This window comes from Pseudoliparis swirei, chromosome 23, assembly GCF_029220125.1.
Source record: "Pseudoliparis swirei isolate HS2019 ecotype Mariana Trench chromosome 23, NWPU_hadal_v1, whole genome shotgun sequence".
Taxonomy (NCBI): domain Eukaryota; kingdom Metazoa; phylum Chordata; class Actinopteri; order Perciformes; family Liparidae; genus Pseudoliparis; species Pseudoliparis swirei.
The window spans coordinates 9,316,974-9,341,047 of record NC_079410.1 but is presented as its reverse complement, the minus strand read 5'-3'; the positions used below and the strand labels follow the sequence as shown (position 1 = coordinate 9,341,047).

At 42.1% G+C, this 24,074-nt stretch overlaps 2 protein-coding genes and 1 long non-coding RNA gene across 6 annotated transcripts in view; 1 reads left to right on the top strand and 2 right to left on the bottom strand.

The window, feature by feature from the left end:
- Positions 1-24,074, top strand: part of LOC130188077 (septin-9-like) — an 84,155-nt gene that overhangs the window by 26,451 nt on the left and 33,630 nt on the right. For all 4 annotated transcript variants that reach the window (XM_056406145.1, XM_056406147.1, XM_056406146.1 and 1 more), the window contains one exon: positions 3,748-4,521. In XM_056406145.1, coding sequence (XP_056262120.1) covers positions 3,748-4,521 — 774 coding nt within the window. The remainder of the gene's footprint in view (positions 1-3,747; positions 4,522-24,074) is intronic.
- LOC130188080 (uncharacterized) lies at positions 7,341-9,299 on the bottom strand. Its single transcript, XR_008830559.1, has 2 exons — positions 8,821-9,299; positions 7,341-8,720 (listed from the first exon to the last, which is right to left on the bottom strand). It is a non-coding gene; the product is annotated as an uncharacterized LOC130188080 (long non-coding RNA).
- Positions 20,585-23,973, bottom strand: LOC130188078 (uncharacterized). Its single transcript, XM_056406151.1, has 3 exons — positions 23,898-23,973; positions 22,476-22,551; positions 20,585-22,131 (listed from the first exon to the last, which is right to left on the bottom strand). Exon 3 carries the CDS (start codon positions 22,128-22,130, stop codon positions 21,003-21,005), a length of 1,128 nt encoding a protein of 375 aa, XP_056262126.1. The 5' UTR covers position 22,131; positions 22,476-22,551; positions 23,898-23,973; the 3' UTR covers positions 20,585-21,002.

The following is a 24,074-nucleotide window of genomic DNA, read 5'->3' as shown; positions in this document are numbered from 1 at the left end:
TAAATCTTCTTCTTAGCACATCACCCATTGAGCAGCTATTGTAGCAGAAGGTGAGCTTGTGATGGAGGTGTGCAGCCCGACATCTGCAGCTTTTCATCTCACAGCGTATTGCCCTCGAGCGTTGCTTCTTTTTCCATTACTCACAAATATTGTCCCCGGAAATGGTCGCAGTCAGCAGAACCCTCTGTGACAAACGAATTACGCTTCCTCGTGACCACGTCACAATTTAAAGTCATCCTGGTTTTTTTGCCAGTTAAATGTTTTTAATGTGAAGCAGCAGCAGTAGGAAATGTTGCATTTGCATTATCAGTAACTTAATAGATCTCTGATCGTGGCGGGCGAGGGAATAAACTGTGAGGCTTGGAACGAATCAACATTACTACTAACAGTAACTCTGTATTCATGCATGCCTCATTTCCTGGGACTCCCTCGTGCGTGTTAATGCAATTTAAAGCTAGCTTTAATGTTGAACAATGAAATCTCTAGTGACACGTTGTGACAATGAGGCTATTTCTGAAAATTGATCAATAAATAGTATCACAATGGGGTCTGATTTAGCCAAGGATACCAGTGTGTTGTATGATGGCTGCTTGTGATCGTACAGTACGTTTAATTTGCAGTTTGACATCATTCCTTCCTCATACTGTAACAATAATCCCCCCCCCCCACACACACACTTGAAGACCAAAGACAGTACATCTCGTTGACCTGTCCAGCTCATCGGTCATGCTCAGAGGGGCAGAGAGAATGTGCATGTGAAGCTCTTCCAGTGCATGCTCCACTGCAGATCCATCACGGTGTTTTTGGCAGTTTCATCATGTTTCATTGCGCGTTAGTTGAACGACATTATGCTTGGTTGCAATGTGTTCCCTATTTGGCCGTTCAGTCCGCAAGCAGGTTTACGGTCTATCGCTGAGAATGCAGTCCAAGATTAACGAGGTTTCAATTCCAGGTTGTAGGAGAGGTAAAGAGAGGTAGGGAGAGCTAGCAGACAGAGCCAAAGAGAGAGAGAGAGAGGGCTAATGTTGACATTTTGTTCACATTGGTGCTCATTAGTATTATCTCATCTTGGTTGGAATGGCAGCGTACAGCAGCTGGGAGACATCAAATGGTTTTAACCTTGATAACAAACACACATTTGTACAGATTTATTTGATTTTTTTAAAGGCAAGTAACGAAGAGAGAGAGAGATTAATGCGTGACCTTCCCATCTACTTTCATTCATACACAAACACAGATCCCAGGATGGCGATGGATCCCTATGACGTCAACAGAGGCAGAGAGTTTGACTTCAACCATGGCCGACCGGGCTGTGTTTGCTTTACGCTACAGCTGTGTTCAAACACACACACACACATACAGAGAGAGAGAGAGAGAGAGCGATGGAAACATAACTGGCAGGGCCTGTGTCTCCACTGTGTCTGTGAGGGCTTCACTGTGCCGGCTCTTCGTCACCACAGACGAGGCTCACACACCACACAGTTAGCACACTTCCAGGCAAAGAGGTCATTATATCAAAATCACAGTCAAACACAAATTGAAGTGGTCTGTGGCACTGAATATGCTTTTGCATATTTGATGGTCTTTCACTGTTCAAGCTTTTGCCCTTAAAAGCTGAACATCACACATCATGTGCATGTAATGTTCATTAATGGCTCCAGTAAATTAGATGCACCATTTGTGGTTAATTTCCTTTTCTTATTGAAAAGACATCCATGTAGTGGGCCATTACCACTGCATCCAGTGACCTGTGCATATCATTTCATTGTAACTGTCTTTTTTTCCCTTCTACTTAAAGAAGAACAGAGCACAAAGACAAGGACAACCCTGTCTTGCAGGAAAGTGTCAAGGCCAGTGTTACATAAATTAGATTACTTCATCAGAGCAAAGAGCTTAGTTTCACAGACGGGTACATCTGTGATGGTGGAGAAGCAAATTATCCGATGAAAGTTTGAATTTAATAAAATGTTCTTTCTATTTCCCCCCCCCCCGGTCCCTCTGGTGTGATAAAGAAGTGCCAAAACTGCCACATACTGTTAACACACAGGAATGTATTTGTTACAGTATTCTGTACTCAATAAGACTTACTGAGGCAAATCAACAAAAGGCATTTGAGGACACATTACACCAGGGCCGATACAAAAAGACAATGTGCAACACATGTTATTGATTACACAGTATGCTTCTAGCCATCAGATGCCTGTCTCTCAGTAGCCCAAGACGTATAATCCTGCTAAAACATGCTCAGGATGTGAAACAGTAAGTTCCAAGAGGAAGGTCTTGTCCCATGCTGATGCCCGTCAGCCTTGAAGCAGGCCAGACGCCTGCGCAGGCTCCGATGTTTATCTGGGACCGAGGCTGCGTTGCTCCAGGGTTTGTAGCTGCTCAGTCCTCCGGGCGGAGCCGAGGTGACCCTGGTGTCAACCTCACATCTGATATGGAGTGTATTGTTTTGACAAAATGTGTGGTGGGATGTTACAGACACTACTATGAAAGAAATGTGTTGGTGCTATCACTTAAAAGTGATATCCTTATTTAAAAAAAATTGTTTTAAATGTAATTCTTTTCATTTGAGTAGTCCTCAAAGCAGGACCAATTTAATGTTACTGTGAACTAATCACACACAAAGCCAAATAGTACAGAAAATGAAAATACAACCTACAAAAACTGAATAAAAAACATATTCAGTTGTTGTAGGTTGTATTTTTATTTTGTGCTAAACATTTGCATCAAAAACAGAAGTCCCCTTTCAAACCAGCACGTGTTGGGCCTCGTCATATATGTATATGTATTTGTTTTACAGTAGTTAAACCAAACAAATACGCTGTCTCAAAAACACCACAACAAAAGCTCCGCATAGTGTCTTATTCAGTCATAAATGACGTTTGCTTGGTTCCCTCGTAAATGAAATTCAGTTATGTGGATCAATACACGAGAGCGCTCGCGAGGAGGCGTGGTCAGCTTGACAGCCGTGACATCACCAGGTCTGCACGTTGTCCGAACACGTCACACATCGAGAAAAGGTGTCCGTGTAATGACATAAACGTTCGTCAGAGGGTTAATAACACCTTCTTTTCGTCCTGTGTTTCTACCTGACATTATTGTTATTAAATTAAAGGAATATTCTTCTCCCGAGTGAATTAGACATCACACGCGCCATGCTAACGGGCTACGTGAAACGTGTCAAATTCGGTAAGATTACCAATGTTGAATCGAGTTTATTTTTTGGCTCATTTATTGGCTGCAACGACGTTTTCCTCCGACTTGCCACCATTTGCAGCGTGCGCGTTGTCGTGGCGCGTGAGGCCATCCTGTCCGCTGACACGGAGCATCCATTACTTTGTTTATGTGAATGTCACGTGTTCATTATGTTGTTGCTTCCTTTTGTGGCGCACACACTGCTTGTCATCTTCAGTTTCATTCGTTGTTTGCTCCCACACAACAAATGAGTCAAAAATATTGTTTTGGGCTTTTGTTAAACCCAGCAGATGTTAATATTCCCTTCCTCCGATCAATTAAACGCACATCTGGTGCAGGCTGCACCTGTTTTTTAATTTGTATTCCTTCACTACCTTAGGCCCTCCTGATCATGTTGTTATTTTGCACAATAATTGTAAAATGCATGAATAATGACGACAGCTAAATATCATATGGATTCTGGTCCTGCACCAAGCCAGCACCAGCATCCGTATGGACTAAGAGGTCCTTCTGTTTCTCGTCTCACCTCGATTGTTCTGTGTTTTCCAGCGCTGAAGCGGTCATTTGAGGTGGAGGAGACGGATCCATCCACACACTCTTCCCCCCTGACTCGTCGGAACACCAACCCCCTCCGCTCATCGACCTCCTCCACATCCAGCCAGCGGAGCTACGACATGAGCTCCCGCAACTCCGACTACTCCTCTTCCAGATCCTCCCCCTCCGAGTCCTCCAATCCACGCTCCCCAAAGACCGGCATGAGGCGCATTGAGTTATCAGGGGGTCGTAACCCTGAGGCCGCCTCATCCCGCCGCACGGAAATGTCCATCGAGGTTTCCTCTAAGCAGATTGACAACTCAACCAGTGCTGGCATTGCCCGCTTTGGTCTTAAGCGCCCCGAGGTCAGTTTGAGCAGTCGGAGTACTCCACTGGACAGCTCCTCCACCTCCACCTCCACCTCTAGCTCCACAAACAGGCGGGCAGAGCTCAGCGTGACACGGCCCCATGAGCCCCCTGCCCCTCCCAAGAGGATGGACGCCCAGCTGTCCTCACCCCCAATCTCAAGGATCCCTGAGCCCCCTCAGAGAAGAGCAGAGCCCCCGTCCCAGATCACCGGCCCGGTTGAGGGGACCTCAATGAGGCCAGAGATGCCTGTCTTCAGGCAGCCGGACGGTGTGCTGCCAAGCAGTGCAGTGGAGAACAACAACAACACCAACAACCACCCGCCTCCTGCGCCCAGTGCTCCCCTGCCTTCCCTGAGTGAGCCAAGGGTGGAGAGGATGCAGTCACCGGTCACAGAGCCACCCACAGCCCGACCAACAGAGAGTGAGTACCTGCTCATTCGGCACGTTTTCTAAACTAACTCGTGTGTGTGAAATAGCTGCTCAGGGTAAGTTTTCTGTGGAAGTGATCTGCTCAAGGATACGTTTAGCCTGTTCATCATGAGAAAGTCACACCTGTACTTCAGTTCATTTCACATCATTACACACCTTTGCATATGAGTTCTGGTCTGGTAATAAATGGAGGGAAGTTAACATGAAGTTATAAAGACTGACGGGTCTTTATAACTCATGGGACAGTCTGTCATCCTGAATCAGTCTGTCATCCTGAATCAATAATACATCATCTGGACTCATGTGGGGAAGTCCAGTTCCATTAAAATCAGTGTCAGAAAGGTCACAAATAAATGACTGAATTTAAGCATTATTTGTATTTTTAGACTAATTCCTGACATGTTATGATGACGAAGGGGTCAAGACGAGACAAGACTGTACAAAAAAACCTTAAACCGCTTCCGGATGTGAACGTACAGAGGATTACTGTGGGATCACTGTAACACACTTTTTAAAAGACTAAATTATATATATCTAGTTCATCCGGCATTCTCTTCCCTTTCTGTTATCTCCGCTATCTATTTTGCAGCAGCTTCATAAATCCATCCTGTGCTCAGGTTGTGATTGGTTTAAAGAATAGAAATACAAGCATTCCACCCCATATCAGAATGATAATGTGTAGCCAGGCCTTTTGCATAGTGCTGACACAGCGCTGCGGTGATGTGGCTATGGAAGACCAGTCTAGACCAAGTGAATGTAGGTCATGCAGGCTGGTGATGAGAATCCCAGGGCAGCAACTGAATCGCCGGCTCACTTGAACGTGAATCAGCCACTGGTTAAATTCACTACGAATTCAGATTACCAGAGATAGACACTTGTAGTTTACAGTTTTTCAGTGTGGAATATGCAGTTGGTGCATTAATCAGTTAATATTAAGATGCTAGCTACACAGCAAGTTTGTTTGCTCCCGATCTTTTTGGCTTTTGTGTGTTTCTTTTATTTTGTCTGATCACAATTTTGCAGCATAATAACTTACTCCTCACTACTAGACTTATTTCTATTTTTTATATGATGTAAATAAACACTAAATTGATCCAAACTACAAGCAGTGCAGAGGTGGCACTATTGATGAACTCTAATATTTTAGTTCACCCCATGACCTTTCTTTTAGTGCCACCCGCAGGACAAACTCTGTATTTTTCCAGCTGAATTACTGGCATATTTCTATGAATACCTAAATTGTCAGTACGTTTATTTAATCAGTGTAAAAAATTGCAGCCTCTAGGGACCATTAGCAGGCCGCTAAGCCTCTAAGTCTAGTTTTAATCATTGGTTAGTAGAACTGCGTGTGCGCTGGAGACAGCTGTGCTCATGGGTTGCTCTCACTGGTGGAGTAGTATCCAGGCGTAGGCGGCTGGGAGGTGATACATTCCAAATGTGGAGGTCATAAAACATTCAACATAAAAATAGAAAGCCTCCAATTTCCACTTTTATGCTGTGTGTGTCTCTCTCTCTTCCTCCCTCCATCCACTGCACTTCCTTTGCAGACAGCAACGGATTTAATTTATACCTGCCTTTTGGCTGAGGCTAATTCTTTCCTGTAGTTTCTTAGGTATTGGTGAATCAGTCAGCAAATATGCGCGCTAAATATCTGAAATGTGGCTTTGTGTTAGTAGAAGGGAAAATAAGCGAGGAAAAGTGAGAGGATTAAGTCTCAACGTCAGCCACATTTGGCTCGGATTACCACCTTTCTGCTCAGCCATGCATGTGGAAAGAGGGAGGCGTTGCTCGAGAAGAAACAATGAGCAGATAGGAGCTGGAGAGAGCGAAAAAAAGAGGAGGTTCAGTGGGCAGAAGGGAAGAAGAAAAAAAAATGGAGACAGACTTAAAATATGCAAGAAAGAGTGCGTTCCTGTAAAGTCCGTCTGCTGGGAGAAAGCAAAATGAGAGAAGCCCACTTTAACCTCCTCATTTGGGAGTAACAACTAAGCTGGCAGACCATGCCGCTTTGATGACTGATGACTACAATTTACTCTCCATTTCCTCAACATCTACACACAGTACGGATTCAGGCACATTCCTTTTTTTGTCATTAATATTTGTCATTTTTTTAAAGGAGAAAAGTGAGGATGCTTTCAGTCTTTGTCTCTGTTCACTTCTTGTATCAGCGCAGTATCCGGTGGAGCGATGGCGGTGTGTTTTTTAATGCGTCCCATTTGTCCAATTAGACTTTTTTTGCCAGAGGGCTCATGTGACGTTTCAGATCTACCTGCCTCTGGGCTCAGAGTGTGTGTTGCCTGTGTGCAGTCTTCACTGATTCATCCTCACACACAGGATGAAGGCTGTGGCTGCTGTTGTAAAGTGCATGGTGCTGTATGACATGCTGTTTTTGGTTAGATTAGTTGGCTAATCATGAGCACCTGTGTGAAGTCTTGTTGTGCTTCAACAGGATTTGATCCCGTGTACACACACAGGAACCTTTTAAAAATATATTATTTTCTTAAAGCTGAGTCAGCAACGGTTTTTAATGATGACTCATTATCTTATGATCCGCTGGGTCTTGTTCTGGCCTGCTGAACGCTATTGTGGTTTCACCACATTGAAACCGTATTCATCTCTTTCACACAAACAGAGAGGCCCTTTGATAGAAACAAGGGCTTGTGCATGTCACAAGGGATGGAAATGGCTTGTGGATAATTTGTTAATCTTTGCGTTTTGCATAAAACATACACACACACACACACAGTCCTGACTTCATGATTTTGCGTAACAGTTTCCTTGAACTTAAAATAAAACCACTCACATCAGTCCGGCTGTTAACGAGTTTAATGAACAATATCCAACACGATAAAAAGAACAGAAAACCATTCATGAAATGCACTCCTGTTTCTTGTGTGTAAAGGTAATGAATTGTCAAAGCAGAGATGGAGAACCTTTCACTCGTTTCATTTTTCAGTCAGAGCAATTTACATTCTCTTAATCTCCATCAGACAGGATGAATCAACAGGGCGTCACTATAAGAACACACACATGTACATATCACAGCGGGACATTGTAGCATGAAAGAAGCCTCAAGCTTTATGAACTACCTTATTACTATTATGACTATTATTCACTTTGTCGAACAAAAAGAGACAAACGTACTTTCGATTTTCTGTATGTTCAACATTGAAAAATGTACAATAACGATGACTTTAAACTTGCCAGAGCAGTGCATTGTAAAAAAACAATAAGCTAAAATAGTATACACAATAATAGAAGAAATATGAACGTCAAACAAAGTGTACAACACTCGAGAACAACAACCCCGTCGTACCTGCCTGAGCGTTGTTATCCTCATCTCTTGAGAAGCACTCTCATTACATTACTCCCCGTTACTTTTGATTTAAGTTCCCAAATATAATGAAGCATGCAACAATAAAGATGAAAAAAAGAATCAAAGCCCAATTATTTTGCCTGTTGTTGCGTTGGTGAGAGGAGGACCTTTCCTCCGTCAGAATATACAACAGCAGTCCAAGGCCAGAGAGGTTAGGAGCCCACGTGTTTATCATGTGCCTCGACCAGGAATCATCAGCGTTGCTTCCAAAGCGGTTGCTGAGTTGCACCAGTTGCTGATGGTTTTGTCCACCAGAAAACTCTCTGATCTCTCTCAAGAGGTTAGTCGTGATCCTGTAGGTATGATCTGGATCATATTCCCGCTGGTTGTTAAGATGCTGTGTGATATAAACTTGGTCTATCGTCTGGGGAACTTGCTGTCCTGTGTTTGGCCTCCTTATACGAACTATGATCCTGTCCCTGTTATTGCCCTCATACCCTGATGCTGGGGGACGGACAACATAAGGAGGAAGTTGCATGGAACTTTCTTGATTGAGACTGCCAAGTGTGTAGTACTGGTATCTATTTCCCCAAGGCAGGTCGTCCAACACTCTCTCAAAGTTGCCATAATAATGTGAGCCATAAGCTCTACTCTCTGGATCGAAGGTCAGCCTCATAGTGTTGGTCCAGTCGATGTCCACTGCGTTGGCAAACCAGTAGAGCAGCAAAAGACTGTGTTTGGGCACAGATTGACCAAAGTTGATTTCCTTCAAGTCCTTGATTGAATCGAGCTTTCTCTCGACAGCCGACACTGAGGTCAGGGCAAGGAACAGAGCTACACAGCAGCTCACGACTCTTCCTGTCTTCATCATCATCCTGTATAGATATTTTAAAAGTTATTTATGTTGTTAACCATTCATACTGTTAATCATCAATCTATACTAGAACAGAAATAATACAGAGGTTAATTCCTTACCAATAATGTGGGAGAGTGCCAAAAGGGAGTTCTCAGTCCGCTGCCGCGCGATTTCTGATCTGTGTTTGTGAGCGCCTGTGCAGCTCCTTAAGTTTCGGTTTCCTTGTAAATGAAACTTACAGAACAAGCGTGGCAAAGGAAGTCTCATTAAATAACTTGTTGAAGGAAACTTAATTCTGTATTTGTTGCTCCTTTGACATGAACAAAAAAAAACTTCGTTCTTCTTTTTTCCCGGTTAAAGCAAACGTACTCTGTTTACTTCAGCCGGCCAGCTTTACACACGACTCTCTCTGAAACACAAAGCTCTCTCTGAAACACACAGCGCTCTCTTCCAACGGAACAACGAGCACTTTCCTACCTTAAGTTAGTATGTGCACAACACATGAATTACCTTAAACACAAATTATAAAAAAAATGGACGCCGTTGAATTACATCAGTAAGAGATATGAAATAACATTTCAGGGCGCTACATATTCCAAAAAAGACTAGTGCTCTTTTTAAAGTGAGTTGGCACTCACCAGTCTGTCGAAAACTTTAGAGGATTTAGTCTCTAAAGTCTGTCTGTCATCAAAGATAGTTTTTTTGGGGGAGGGGGAGGGGGGGGGGAAGAGGGGGAAAGAGGAAGGAGGAAGGGGAGGAGGAATCAGTCTGTGCATGACAATGAGACAAACTAGGAGATTTGTAGTATTTACTGGCTTATTATTTGCAGTATTTACTCATTGTAGATGAATTTCAAATCGCAGTACATTCGTAAGTGTTTCACTTTTTTATTTCTTCATAGAAAAGTTGTAATTCACATTAGAGTTTACTATTAAATATGTATTCTATTTGTAATCTTGTATTTCTCATGTCTGTCTTCTTAACTAGCAGAAGGTCCTACCCCCCTGTATCTGTGTCACAACTCTTCATCACTATGAGTTGATGTGAATTTGTCTCTTTGCTTTCATTAGACATTACACAGTAGAGTTTGCCAGGAAGTGTGGGGTAAAGAGGAGGATGACCTGCAACAATAATCCCAGCTGGGTTTGAACCAATGCTGTGGTGGTTTTAGAACACTTGGCTCGATGAGTTGACAGTGGGACAGCCCTCACAGACTGAGTCAACGTTTAGAGATTGAGCTTGGGCTTCTGTGGGAGTTCCTGTTCAACAACCTTTTAGGTTACCGTTTCCCTGGTAATAAAAATAGAAAATCAAGTGTTTCTTGTGCTGACAATAAGTTACATAACAGAGCTGTTTTGTATTTTGACCTTCTGTATTCAAGAATATAATCAAAAAAACGAATCCGGACATGATTACCTCACCTGCATTCGTTTGCTGCCTTCAGGTATTTGTTCTGTGTTTGTGAGAGTAGGCGTAAAACCTTGTAGGTCACCGCTTCGCTGGAAATGAAACTGGCTTAACGAACATTACTGATGGCAACAAGAAGTCTAATAGTTTGATTACTTCCTTTACTGTTTTAAAATAAAAACACTCACATCAGTGTAATTGTTAATTATAGTTTAATAAACACAAACCCATAGATGAAAGGAGGAATTTGGCATTTTATCACTTTACTGAATGTGCTAAAAAAAGAAGGGTAATAAAGCATACAATAAAATCAAACGTCAAACACAAAAAGAAATACCCCTGCCCATTGTTCACAAGTACTGCCCGATTCTTTTTTCTTTACCAAACCGATTTTAATCTTGTAGGCTTTGTGGTCCTAGTCGCTCTTAAAAGCTTTTACCATCGCACCTTTTGGTTAGGACAACATCTATCGTTCTCCCTCATTTCATGTTCATCCCCAAAAATGCAAGAAATATGATCAAACACATTACAACCAATCCAAAAAAGAGACACATCATCATCCCATCAGATAACTCATTATTTGTATGTCCGTAGTGGTGTTGTGGTGTGTAGTGGTGTTGTGGTGTGTAGTTGTATTGTGTTGTGTCGTGGTTTTGTAGTCTGATGTTTTGTTGGACAAAGAAGTGCCTTTCCTGGATCACAATAAACAACAGCAGTCCAAGGCCAGCAAGTCCAACCCATGTGTTTCCGATGGTAGAAACATCAGCGTTGCTTCCAAAGCGGTTGCTGAGTTGCACCAGTTGCTGATGGTTTTGTCCACCAGAAAACTCTCTGATCTCTCTCAAGAGGTTAGTCGTGATCCTGTAGGTATGATCTGGATCATATTCCCGCTGGTTGTTAAGATGCTGTGTGATATAAACTTGTTCTATCATCTGGGGAACTTGCTGTCCTGTTTTCTTCTCCCTGATCCGAACTATGATCCTGTCCCTGTTATTGCCCTCATACCCTGATGCTGGGGGACGGACAACATAATGAGGAAGTTGTTGCATGGAACTTTCTTGATTGAGACTGCCAAGTGTGTAGTACTGGTATCTATTCCCCCAAGGCAGGTCGTCCAACAGTCCTTCAGAGTTGCCATAATGATGTGAGCCATAAGCTCTACTATCTGGATCAAAGGTCAGCCTCATGATGTCGTTCTCTTCGATGTCCACTGCGTTGGCAAACCAGTAGAGCAGCAAAAGACTGTGTTTGGGCACAGATTGACCAAAGTTGATTCTCTTCAAATCGTTGATTGAATCGAGCTTTCTCTCTACCGCCGACACTGAGGTCAGGGCAAGGAGCAGAGCTACACAGCAGCTCACGACTCTTCCTGTCTTCATCATCATCCTGTATAGATATTGAAAAAGTTATTGATGTTGTTAAAGAAAGAAATGTACACTTTTATTTATCCCCATGGGGAAATTCTTCTCTGCATTTGACCCATCCTTAGTTACTAAGGAGCAGTCGGCTGCAGTGAAGCGCCCGGGGAGCAACTGGGGCCTCAGTCTCTTGCTCAAGGACACTTCAACATTATTATTATTATCTTTATTTAAAGGGGACCATGTACAGTTAAAAGATCAATGTCACCATTTGATGCACTTTAACAGAGTGTAGCTTCAGCTAATTTGCGTCTGTAGTCCCTTGACAGACCTTACAAACATAAAACATTAACAAACGGTACAGGATAAATACACACAATGGAAATTTACAGTAGAGCACATTAAAATGAAGAAATACATACTATTAAGAGTAAGTATTAAAAACCGTTCATGCACATACATGCAACTATGGGGTGAGCGGGGATTGGAACCGCTGAACTTTTGTGGTGGGGACGACCACTCCCCCATGAGCCACAGCCGACCCCTATTTAATCATCCATACTGTTAATTCTCAATCTGTACTAAATGTTTTTCACTAGTGCTCCATCATTATTATTGTCATGGTTTGATCAGTCAGGTGGTCATATGAACATTGAAACGGGTTTTGTTAATCGTTCCCTCCGCTCATACCGACGAGCAAGAATCAAGCCAGTTTTACTAGAGAATCCCTAGTTCTGTGCAAGTTTACCTGATGTTACCGAGGCTTTAGCTCCCTTTAAATCGTGTATCCTCTAAAGTTAGTCCCTCTAGTTTCCCATTCCCTTTTAATGTTTCAAAAGAAAACATTTTTGTGTTGAGTCGTGGTGGAGCAATCAATGGTAACACAAAGAGGAGAAAGCACTCACAAAAAAGACTTGACCAGTCACACTGCCACGCTGTTGCTTGTGACGACAGGAAGTTGTACAATAAAGTTTTGGATCTTTTGAATTCAACAATATAATGCTAATTAAACAAAACTAGCAATCAGAACATAAGAGCTCACCTGCGTTCGTCTGCTGCCTTCAGGTATCTGATCTGTGTTTGAGAGTAGGCGTGAAATCTTCTAGGTTACGACTACCCTGGAAATGAAACTGGCTAATCAAGCATTGCTGATGCAATATCTAACAATAGTTGGATTACTCCCTCCATTTTGTTACGTACAATAAATACACTCGCATCAGTGTAATAGGATAGGTAATTACAGTTTATTAAACACAAAATCATAGCTCAAAGGAATTCTGTTTTTCTTTTTTAGAGTTTCTATTGGTTGAAGGACATCTCATTAACACAGCTGTTTGGGTGAAACTGCTTTACCTTTTTGAAAAATAGATTAGTAGTAGTCACATGTTCTGTGTTTTATTTGGATTTACACATCTGCTAATTTTTTGTATCCACAGTTTTTAGAGGAATGATTCTATAAAGTCATCCTGGATATTTATTAGCATGTTAATAATGGAAAGTATCCTGTGCCGGTCCAGACTTGACATCAAGTGTGTCCTATAGGCTGCATGGTGAGGGTGAGGGCCAATGTACATTGATGAACACTTTAAATTAAAATGTAAATGCTCCCATTACAGCCACAAGGCTGATTCCCATTGTCTGTCCTCCTGCCAGAATGTACAGGCTGAGCGTCCTATAGGAAAAGGTCAAAGTGCAGTCGTAATAAACAACAATCAAAGTGTATAGCTGATAATACATAGCAGTTCGGTAATAAAAAAAGTTAATGGATAAAAAAAGAATCGCGTATAGAAAAAGAAACGAGAGAAAATATCACAGTGTAAGAAGACATTTCACATGCATCATATTACACACAGATATATTACACATGGGGGCATTAATGAGTACATTTTAAGGTTTCATTAATTCATATAACATTCATACATCACATATCCATGACAGTACTACGATCTGTGTGCACAGGTTTGGGTGGACAACAGCCATCCCTTCATGTGCTTTTTAAAACTGCTGAAGGTTGGGCATAAGGAAAAGGAAGTTGCATTGAAACCTCATGTTTTGAAGTTTGCAAAGAAGCTCTTTAGATCGGACTTAATAAAAGGGACTATGTTAAAAGAATGCAGTTTAATAAAATAAACAAATATAGACAAATCAGACCAACATTTAGATTTTCTTCTCAAATCAAAAATTATAGGTACTTGAATAACAACAGCTCCGCCTTGCAGGAAGTCTTGGTCCAGAATTTGTTCTCCTGCACCAATCAACTGGGAGAGCTCACATACGCAATTTATCTGAATTTGAACAAGCAAGCAATTACAATCACTACGATTGTGATGCTACAAAATATGGCAATACCACAGCACATTTTACAATTCTGGGGTGCAGAGGTGACACCTGATTGTCTGTTAGTCATCCTGTTGTTGGCTTCGAGGTCCACGTGGGCATTTCTTATCAGAACATAATCTTGGATGCGAACATATCTGTGGACATTGCTCTTCCTCTTGGAGTCATCATCCAAATGTTTCGGTCTTTCTTCTTGTCTGTTGCGTTGGTTAGGGGAGTCCTTTGCTTGGATCACAATACACAACAGCAGTCCAAGACCAGCAAGGTCAGGACCCCATGTGTTTATGATGTCCCTTAACTGGGACTCATCTGCATTGCCTCCAAAGCGGTTTCTGAGTTGCAACAGTTGCTGTTGGTTTTGTCACACAGAAAATCGATTTTAATCTTGTAGGCTTTGTGGTCCTAGTCGCTCTTAAAAAGTGTTACCATCGCACCTTTTGGTTAGGAAACCAAGTCCCCAAAAATGTAAGAAAAATGAACACGCATATTAAAACAAATCCAAAAATGAGACACATCATCATCTCATCAGACACCCCATTATTTGTATGTCCGTTGTGGTGTGTTGTGGTGTGTAGTGGTGTTGTGGTGTGTAGTTGTATTGTGTTGTGTCGTGGCTTTGTAGTCTGCTGTTTTGTTGGTAAAAGGAGTGCCTTTCCTGGATCACAATAAACAACAGCAGTCCAAGGCCAGCAAGTCCAACCCATGTGTTTCTGATGTCAGAAACATCAGCGTTGCTTCCAAAGCGGTTGCTGAGTTGCACCAGTTGCTGATGGTTTTGTCCACCAGAAAACTCTCTGATCTGTCTCAAGAGGTTAGTCGTGATCCTGTAGGTATGATCTGGATTATATTCCCCCTGGTTGTTAAGATGCTGTGTGATATAAACTTGGTCTATCATCTGGGAAACTTGCTGTCCTGTTGTCTTCTGCCTGATACGAACTATGATCCTGTCCCTGTTATTGCCCTCATACCCTGATGCTGGGGGACGGACAACATAATGAGGAAGTTGCATGGAACTTTCTTGATTGAGACTGCCAAGTGTGTAGTACTGGTATCTATTCCCCCAAGGCAAGTTGTCCAACAGTCCCTCAAAGTTGCCAGAATGATGTGAGCCATAAGCTCTACTCTCTGGATCAAAGGTCAGCCTCATGATGTCGTTCTCTTCGATGTCCACTGCGTTGGCAAACCAGTAGAGCAGCAAAAGACTGTGTTTGGGCACAGATTGACCAAAGTTGATGGCCTTCAAGTCGTTGATTGAATCGAGCTTTCTCTTTACCGCCGACACTGAGGTCAGGGCAAGGAGCAGAGCTACACAGCAGCTCACGACTCTTCCTGTCTTCATCATCCTGTATAGATTTTGAAAAAGTTATTGTTGTTGTTAAAGAAAGAAATGTACACTTTTATTTATCCCGATGGGGAAATTCTTCTCTGCATTTGACCCATCCTTAGTTACTAAGGAGCACTCGGCTGCATTGAAGCGCCCGGGGAGCAACTGGGGCTTCAGTCTCTTGCTCAAGGACACTTCAACATTATTATTATTATCTTTATTTAAAGGGGACCATGTACAGTTAAAAGATCATGTCACCATTTGATGCACTTTAACAGAGTGTAGCTTCAGCTAATTTGCGTCTGTAGTCCCTTGACAGACCTTACAAACATAAAACATTAACAAACAGTATAGGATAATACAGTAGAGCACATTAAAATGAAGAAATTCAGTAAGTATTAAAAACCGTTCATGCACATACATGCAACTATGGGGAGAGTGGGGATTGAACCGGCTACCTTGTGGTTACGGGACGACCACTCCCCCATGAGCTACAGCCGACCCCTAATGAATCATCCATACTGTGATTTCTCAATCTGTACGAAATGTTTTTCACTAGTGCTCCATCATTATTATTGTCATGGTTTGATCAGTCAGGTGGTCATATGAACATTGAAACAGGTTTTGTTAATCGTTCCCTCCGCTCATACCGACGAGCAAGAATCAAGACGGTTTTACAAGATAATCCCTAGTTCTGTGCAAGTTTACCTGATGTTACCGAGGCTTCAGCTCCCTTTAAATCGTGTATCCTCTAAAGTTAGTCCCTCTAGTTTCCCATTCCCTTTTAATGTTTCAAAAGAAAACATTTTTGTGTCGAGTCGTGGTGGAGCAATCAATAGTAACACAAAGAGGAGAAAGCACTCACAAAAAAGACTTGACCAGTCACACTGCCACGCTGTTGCTTGTGATGACAGGAAGTTGTACAATACAGTTTTGGATCTTCTGAATTCAAGAATATAATGCTAATTAAACAAAACTAGCAATCAGAACATGAGAGAGCTCACCTGCGTTCGTCTGCTGCCTTCAGGTATCTGATCTGTGTTTGAGAGTAGGTGTGAAATATTCTAGGTTACGACTTCGCTGGAAATGAAACTGGCTAATCAAGCATTGCTGATGCAATATCTAACAATAGTTGGATTACTTCCTCCATTTTGTTACGTACAATAAATACACTTGCATCAGTGTAATAGGATAGGTAATTACAGTTTATTAAACACAAAACCATAGATAAAAGGAATTCTGTTTTCTATAGGCTGCATGGTGAGGGTGAGGGCCAATGTACATTGATGAACACTTTAAATTAAAATGTAAATGCACCCATTACAGCCACAAGGCTGATTCCCATTGTCTGTCCTCCTGCCAGAATGTACAGGCTGAGCGTCCTATAGGAAAAGGTCAAAGTGCAGTCGTAATATACTACAATCAATCATAGTGTATAGCTGATAATGCATAGCAGTTCGGTATTTAAAAAAGTTAACAATGGATAAAAAAATAATCGCGAATAGAAAAAGAAACGAGAGAAAATATCACAGTGTAAGAAGACATTTCACATGCATCATATTGCACACAAATATATTACACATAGGGGCATTAATGAGCACATTTTAAGGTTTCATTAATTCATATAACATTCATACATCACATATCCATGACAGTACTACTATCTGTGTGCACAGGTTTGGGTGGACAACAGCCATCCCTTCATGTGCTTTTTAAAACTGCTGAAGGTTGGGCAACAGGAAAAGGAAGTTGCATTGAAATCTCATGTTTTGAAGTTTGCAAAGAAGCTCTTTAGTTCGGACTTAATAAAAGGGACTATGTTAAAAGAATGCAGTTTAATAAAATAAACAAATATAGACAAATCAGACCAACACTTAGATTTTCATCTCAAATCAAAAACTATAGGTATGGGTACTTGAATAACAATTTATCTGAATTTTAACCAGCAAACAATTACAATCACTACGACTATGATGCTACAAAATATGGCAATACCACAGCAAATTTTACAGTTCCGGGTGCAGAGGTGACGCCTGATTGTCTGTTAGTCATCCAGTTGTTGGCTTCGAGGTCCACGTCGGCATTTCTTATTGGAACATTATCTTGGATGCGAACATCTCTGTGGACGTTGCTCTTCCTCTTAGAATCATCATCCAAATGTTTCGGTCTTTTTTCTTGTCTGTTAGTCATCCTGTTGTTGGCTTCGAGGTCCTCGTCGGCATTTCTTACCAGAACATAATCTTGGTTGCGAACATCTCTGTGGACATTGCTCTTCCTCTTGGAATCATCATCCAAATGTTTCGGTCTTTCTTCTTGTCTGTTGCGTTGGTTAGGGGAGTCCTTTGCTTGGATCACAATACACAACAGCAGTCCAAGACCAGCAAGGTCAGGACCCCATGTGTTTATGATGTCCCTTAACTGGGACTCATCTGCGTTGCCTCCAAAGCGGTTTCTGAGTTGCAACAGTTGCTGTTGGTTTTGTCCCACAGAAAACTCTCTGATATGTCTGATGAGGAAAGATAGATCATGTAGGTATGAGCTGGATCATATCCTGTCCCCCGATTTTCAGAAATATCATAATGCTGTGTTATATAAACGTGCTCTATCCTCTGCAAATCTGTCCGTTGTGTATTCTGCTCCCTGATACGAACTATGATCCTGTCCCTGTTGCGTCCCACATACTCAGTTCGGGGACGAACAACATAAGGAGGAAGTGGCATGGAAGTTGGTTGATTGAGATTGCCAATAGTGTAGTACCGAATGCATTATTCCTATCTCGTTCTTCCAACACCCCCTCAGAGTTGTGATAATAATGTGAGCCATAATCATGTGTATTGGGATCAAAGGTCATCCATATGACGTTGTTCTCGTCGATCTCCACCACGTTTGCAAACCAGTAGAGTAGCAAGAGACTGTGTTTGGGCACAGATTTACTGTAGTTGATTTTCTTCAAAGAATTAATTGAATGAAGCTTTTGTACAGCCGACACTGAGGTGAGGGCCAGGAACAGAGCTCCGCAGCACATTGTGAATATTCCTGGCATCCCCATCATCCTGTAGAGATATTTAAAAAGTTGTTTTCCTTATTATTCAGCCGTACAGTACCTTACCATTCTCAATGTATTTGTTGCTTGTGTCTCAAAACAAAGAACGATCGCCTTATTAACATAGAAAGAGGTTTGGTTTGTTTATCATTACTCGTGCTCATACTGACCAGTGTGAGGAAAGAGGACACATTTCTCATTCTGTGCAAAATATGTTTGTAAGTTTAAATGAAATTAATTTGAGACTTCAGCAGTTTGAGTGAATCAAATCAAGTATGTTCCTAAGTTACTGTGTATTTACAAAATCTCCTTTCAAGAACACTCACAAAGAAGAATTGAGGCAAAGAGGGCTCACCTGCGTTGGTCTGCCGCTGTTTGTTTTCTGATTCCTGTGTCTGTGCCTCTTTAACTGCTTTTAGTTTATGGTTTCTCTGGAAATGACACTTGAGAAATCACATGTTGCTTGTGGTGACAGGAAGTTGCATATTCCAGCTGTTTCGTATTTGGACCTTCTGTATTCAAGAATATGATACTAACTAACAGGCACGTGCACAGATAGAGCCCTAGTGGTGCTCAAGCACCAGCCCCTTTGCCCTGGATGAGTAAAGTGCCCTTTTTGCTCGAGACACATTTTTTTCATTCATCAGTATTTAAGAATAAAAGTTACTCTTTCTGTCATCAAGTCCCCCCAAATGTGTTTTAATATCCGACGGGGCATTTATTTGAGTTAATGTGAGAATTTCTCCCCGACCTGCTCCGCGGCGCTCACGAGCCCCCCCCCCCCTCTCCTATCCCGCTCCCCGCTGCGCTCCTCCACTTCCTCCTCCACTTCCTCCTCCGCGTAGTGCTCCTCGCGCCACCAAACGGGTGCACCTCCTTCTCCTCTGACCCGCAGCATCAGACAAACAGGTCATGATGGTGTTTGTCCCCTGACGTTGTTTTGTGATAAATCAACCACAACATTAGCGCTGCTGAAAACATGACGTCACAACTGGTCCGACGTTTCCTAAAAAAATAAATAAACAAAAACTCACGAAATCCGTGATTTCAAAGCCTCGTCCAGCTGTTTACTGACGTACGTTATGTTAGAGTAGAGAGAGAAGAGAGAGAGAGAGAGTTCTTATTCCGTTCTATTTAACAGGGGCTAGTCTAGGATTTGTGTGGCCAGACTGAAAAAAAAATCATAATGCCTCTCTGGTATTGTTCAGAGGGCGGGCCAAATGTGGAGGCGGGCGTATCCGCCCGGGCCTTAGTTTGAGGACCACTGCTCTTGGCTGTTAATGTCTATCAATATAGCTCATTTTGAAAATGACGTCAGAGGGCAATACGGATCTGTATCAGACCAGCGAGGAGGGCAATACGTGGCTGGCATGAAGACCCATTAGCCAATCAGAACGCTTGTACTGTTGTTGCTATATAATAATTCATCTTTATTCATAAAGAAAATGTAAGCTAGTGGTCTGATGCTGCCCAGAGGAAAGGCAGGTAGAGGACAGCTTCATCAGTGTATTGATGCTAATGCTTCAACTCTGTCAGAATTTTTTTTTGGCATTGGGTGCCCTTTTTTTTGTTTTGAGCACCTGCCCCCCAAAATGTCTGTGCACGTGCCTGCTGATGTTACCGAGGCTTTAGCTCCCTTTAAATCGTGTATCCTCTAAAGTTAGTCCCTCTAGTTTCCCATTCCCTTTTAATGTTTCAAAAGAAAACATTTTTGTGTCGAGTCGTGGTGGAGCAATCAATAGTAACACAAAGAGGAGAAAGCACTCACAAAAAAGACTTGACCAGTCACACTGCCACGCTGTTGCTTGTGATGACAGGAAGTTGTACAATACAGTTTTGGATCTTCTGAATTCAAGAATATAATGCTAATTAAACAAAACTAGCAATCAGAACATGAGAGAGCTCACCTGCGTTCGTCTGCTGCCTTCAGGTATCTGATCTGTGTTTGAGAGTAGGTGTGAAATATTCTAGGTTACGACTTCGCTGGAAATGAAACTGGCTTAACGAGCATTGCTGATGCAATATCTAACAATAGTTGGATTACTTCCTCCATTTTGTTACGTACAATAAATACACTTGCATCAGTGTAATAGGATAGGTAATTACAGTTTATTAAACACAAAACCATAGATAAAAGGAATTCTGTTTTCTATAGGCTGCATGGTGAGGGTGAGGGCCAATGTACATTGATGAACACTTTAAATTAAAATGTAAATGCACCCATTACAGCCACAAGGCTGATTCCCATTGTCTGTCCTCCTGCCAGAATGTACAGGCTGAGCGTCCTATAGGAAAAGGTCAAAGTGCAGTCGTAATATACTACAATCAATCATAGTGTATAGCTGATAATGCATAGCAGTTCGGTATTTAAAAAAGTTAACAATGGATAAAAAAATAATCGCGAATAGAAAAGAAACGAGAGAAAATATCACAGTGTAAGAAGACATTTCACATGCATCATATTGCACACAAATATATTACACATAGGGGCATTAATGAGCACATTTTAAGGTTTCATTAATTCATATAACATTCATACATCACATATCCATGACAGTACTACTATCTGTGTGCACAGGTTTGGGTGGACAACAGCCATCCCTTCATGTGCTTTTTAAAACTGCTGAAGGTTGGGCAACAGGAAAAGGAAGTTGCATTGAAATCTCATGTTTTGAAGTTTGCAAAGAAGCTCTTTAGTTCGGACTTAATAAAAGGGACTATGTTAAAAGAATGCAGTTTAATAAAATAAACAAATATAGACAAATCAGACCAACACTTAGATTTTCATCTCAAATCAAAAACTATAGGTATGGGGCGTACTTGAATAACAATTTATCTGAATTTTAACCAGCAAACAATTACAATCACTACGACTATGATGCTACAAAATATGGCAATACCACAGCAAATTTTACAGTTCCGGGGTGCAGAGGTGACGCCTGATTGTCTGTTAGTCATCCAGTTGTTGGCTTCGAGGTCCACGTCGGCATTTCTTATTGGAACATTATCTTGGATGCGAACATCTCTGTGGACGTTGCTCTTCCTCTTAGAATCATCATCCAAATGTTTCGGTCTTTTTTCTTGTCTGTTAGTCATCCTGTTGTTGGCTTCGAGGTCCTCGTCGGCATTTCTTACCAGAACATAATCTTGGTTGCGAACATCTCTGTGGACATTGCTCTTCCTCTTGGAATCATCATCCAAATGTTTCGGTCTTTCTTCTTGTCTGTTGCGTTGGTTAGGGGAGTCCTTTGCTTGGATCACAATACACAACAGCAGTCCAAGACCAGCAAGGTCAGGACCCCATGTGTTTATGATGTCCCTTAACTGGGACTCATCTGCGTTGCCTCCAAAGCGGTTTCTGAGTTGCAACAGTTGCTGTTGGTTTTGTCCCACAGAAAACTCTCTGATATGTCTGATGAGGGAAAGATAGATCATGTAGGTATGAGCTGGATCATATCCTGTCCCCCGATTTTCAGAAATATCATAATGCTGTGTTATATAAACGTGCTCTATCCTCTGCAAATCTGTCCGTTGTGTATTCTGCTCCCTGATACGAACTATGATCCTGTCCCTGTTGCGTCCCACATACTCAGTTCGGGGACGAACAACATAAGGAGGAAGTGGCATGGAAGTTGGTTGATTGAGATTGCCAATAGTGTAGTACCGGAATGCATTATTCCTATCTCGTTCTTCCAACACCCCCTCAGAGTTGTGATAATAATGTGAGCCATAATCATGTGTATTGGGATCAAAGGTCATCCATATGACGTTGTTCTCGTCGATCTCCACCACGTTTGCAAACCAGTAGAGTAGCAAGAGACTGTGTTTGGGCACAGATTTACTGTAGTTGATTTTCTTCAAAGAATTAATTGAATGAAGCTTTTGTACAGCCGACACTGAGGTGAGGGCCAGGAACAGAGCTCCGCAGCACATTGTGAATATTCCTGGCATCCCCATCATCCTGTAGAGATATTTAAAAAGTTGTTTTCCTTATTATTCAGCCGTACAGTACCTTACCATTCTCAATGTATTTGTTGCTTGTGTCTCAAAACAAAGAACGATCGCCTTATTAACATAGAAAGAGGTTTGGTTTGTTTATCATTACTCGTGCTCATACTGACCAGTGTGAGGAAAGAGGACACATTCTCATTCTGTGCAAAATATGTTTGTAAGTTTAAATGAAATTAATTTGAGACTTCAGCAGTTTGAGTGAATCAAATCAAGTATGTTCCTAAGTTACTGTGTATTTACAAAATCTCCTTTCAAGAACACTCACAAAGAAGAATTGAGGCAAAGAGGGCTCACCTGCGTTGGTCTGCCGCTGTTTGTTTTCTGATTCCTGTGTCTGTGCCTCTTTAACTGCTTTTAGTTTATGGTTTCTCTGGAAATGACACTTGAGAAATCACATGTTGCTTGTGGTGACAGGAAGTTGCATATTCCAGCTGTTTCGTATTTGGACCTTCTGTATTCAAGAATATGATACTAACTAACAGGCACGTGCACAGATAGAGCCCTAGTGGTGCTCAAGCACCAGCCCCTTTGCCCTGGATGAGTAAAGTGCCCTTTTTGCTCGAGACACATTTTTTTCATTCATCAGTATTTAAGAATAAAAGTTACTCTTTCTGTCATCAAGTCCCCCCAAATGTGTTTTAATATCCGACGGGGCATTTATTTGAGTTAATGTGAGAATTTCTCCCCGACCTGCTCCGCGGCGCTCACGAGCCCCCCCCCCCCTCTCCTATCCCGCTCCCCGCTGCGCTCCTCCACTTCCTCCTCCACTTCCTCCTCCGCGTAGTGCTCCTCGCGCCACCAAACGGGTGCACCTCCTTCTCCTCTGACCCGCAGCATCAGACAAACAGGTCATGATGGTGTTTGTCCCCTGACGTTGTTTTGTGATAAATCAACCACAACATTAGCGCTGCTGAAAACATGACGTCACAACTGGTCCGACGTTTCCTAAAAAAATAAATAAACAAAAACTCACGAAATCCGTGATTTCAAAGCCTCGTCCAGCTGTTTACTGACGTACGTTATGTTAGAGTAGAGAGAGAAGAGAGAGAGAGAGAGAGAGTTCTTATTCCGTTCTATTTAACAGGGGCTAGTCTAGGATTTGTGTGGCCAGACTGAAAAAAAAATCATAATGCCTCTCTGGTATTGTTCAGAGGGCCGGGCCAAATGTGGAGGCGGGCCGTATCCGGCCCGCGGGCCTTAGTTTGAGGACCACTGCTCTTGGCTGTTAATGTCTATCAATATAGCTCATTTTGAAAATGACGTCAGAGGGCAATACGGATCTGTATCAGACCAGCGAGGAGGGCAATACGTGGCTGGCATGAAGACCCATTAGCCAATCAGAACGCTTGTACTGTTGTTGCTATATAATAATTCATCTTTATTCATAAAGAAAATGTAAGCTAGTGGTCTGATGCTGCCCAGAGGAAAGGCAGGTAGAGGACAGCTTCATCAGTGTATTGATGCTAATGCTTCAACTCTGTCAGAATTTTTTTTTGGCATTGGGTGCCCTTTTTTTTGTTTTGAGCACCTGCCCCCCAAAATGTCTGTGCACGTGCCTGCTGATGTTACCGAGGCTTTAGCTCCCTTTAAATCGTGTATCCTCTAAAGTTAGTCCCTCTAGTTTCCCATTCCCTTTTAATGTTTCAAAAGAAAACATTTTTGTGTTGAGTCGTGGTGGAGCAATCAATGGTAACACAAAGAGGAGAAAGCACTCACAAAAAAGACTTGACCAGTCACACTGCCACGCTGTTGCTTGTGATGACAGGAAGTTGTACAATAAAGTTTTGGATCTTCTGAATTCAACAATATAATGCTAATTAAACAAAACTAGCAATCAGAACATGAGAGAGCTCACCTGCGTTCGTCTGCTGCCTTCAGGTATCTGATCTGTGT

What these genes read in the sequence shown, in the direction of transcription:
- LOC130188078 (XM_056406151.1), bottom strand. Translation starts at nt 22,130, where the DNA reads ATGATGGGGATGCCAGGAATATTCACAATGTGCTGCGGAGCTCTGTTC.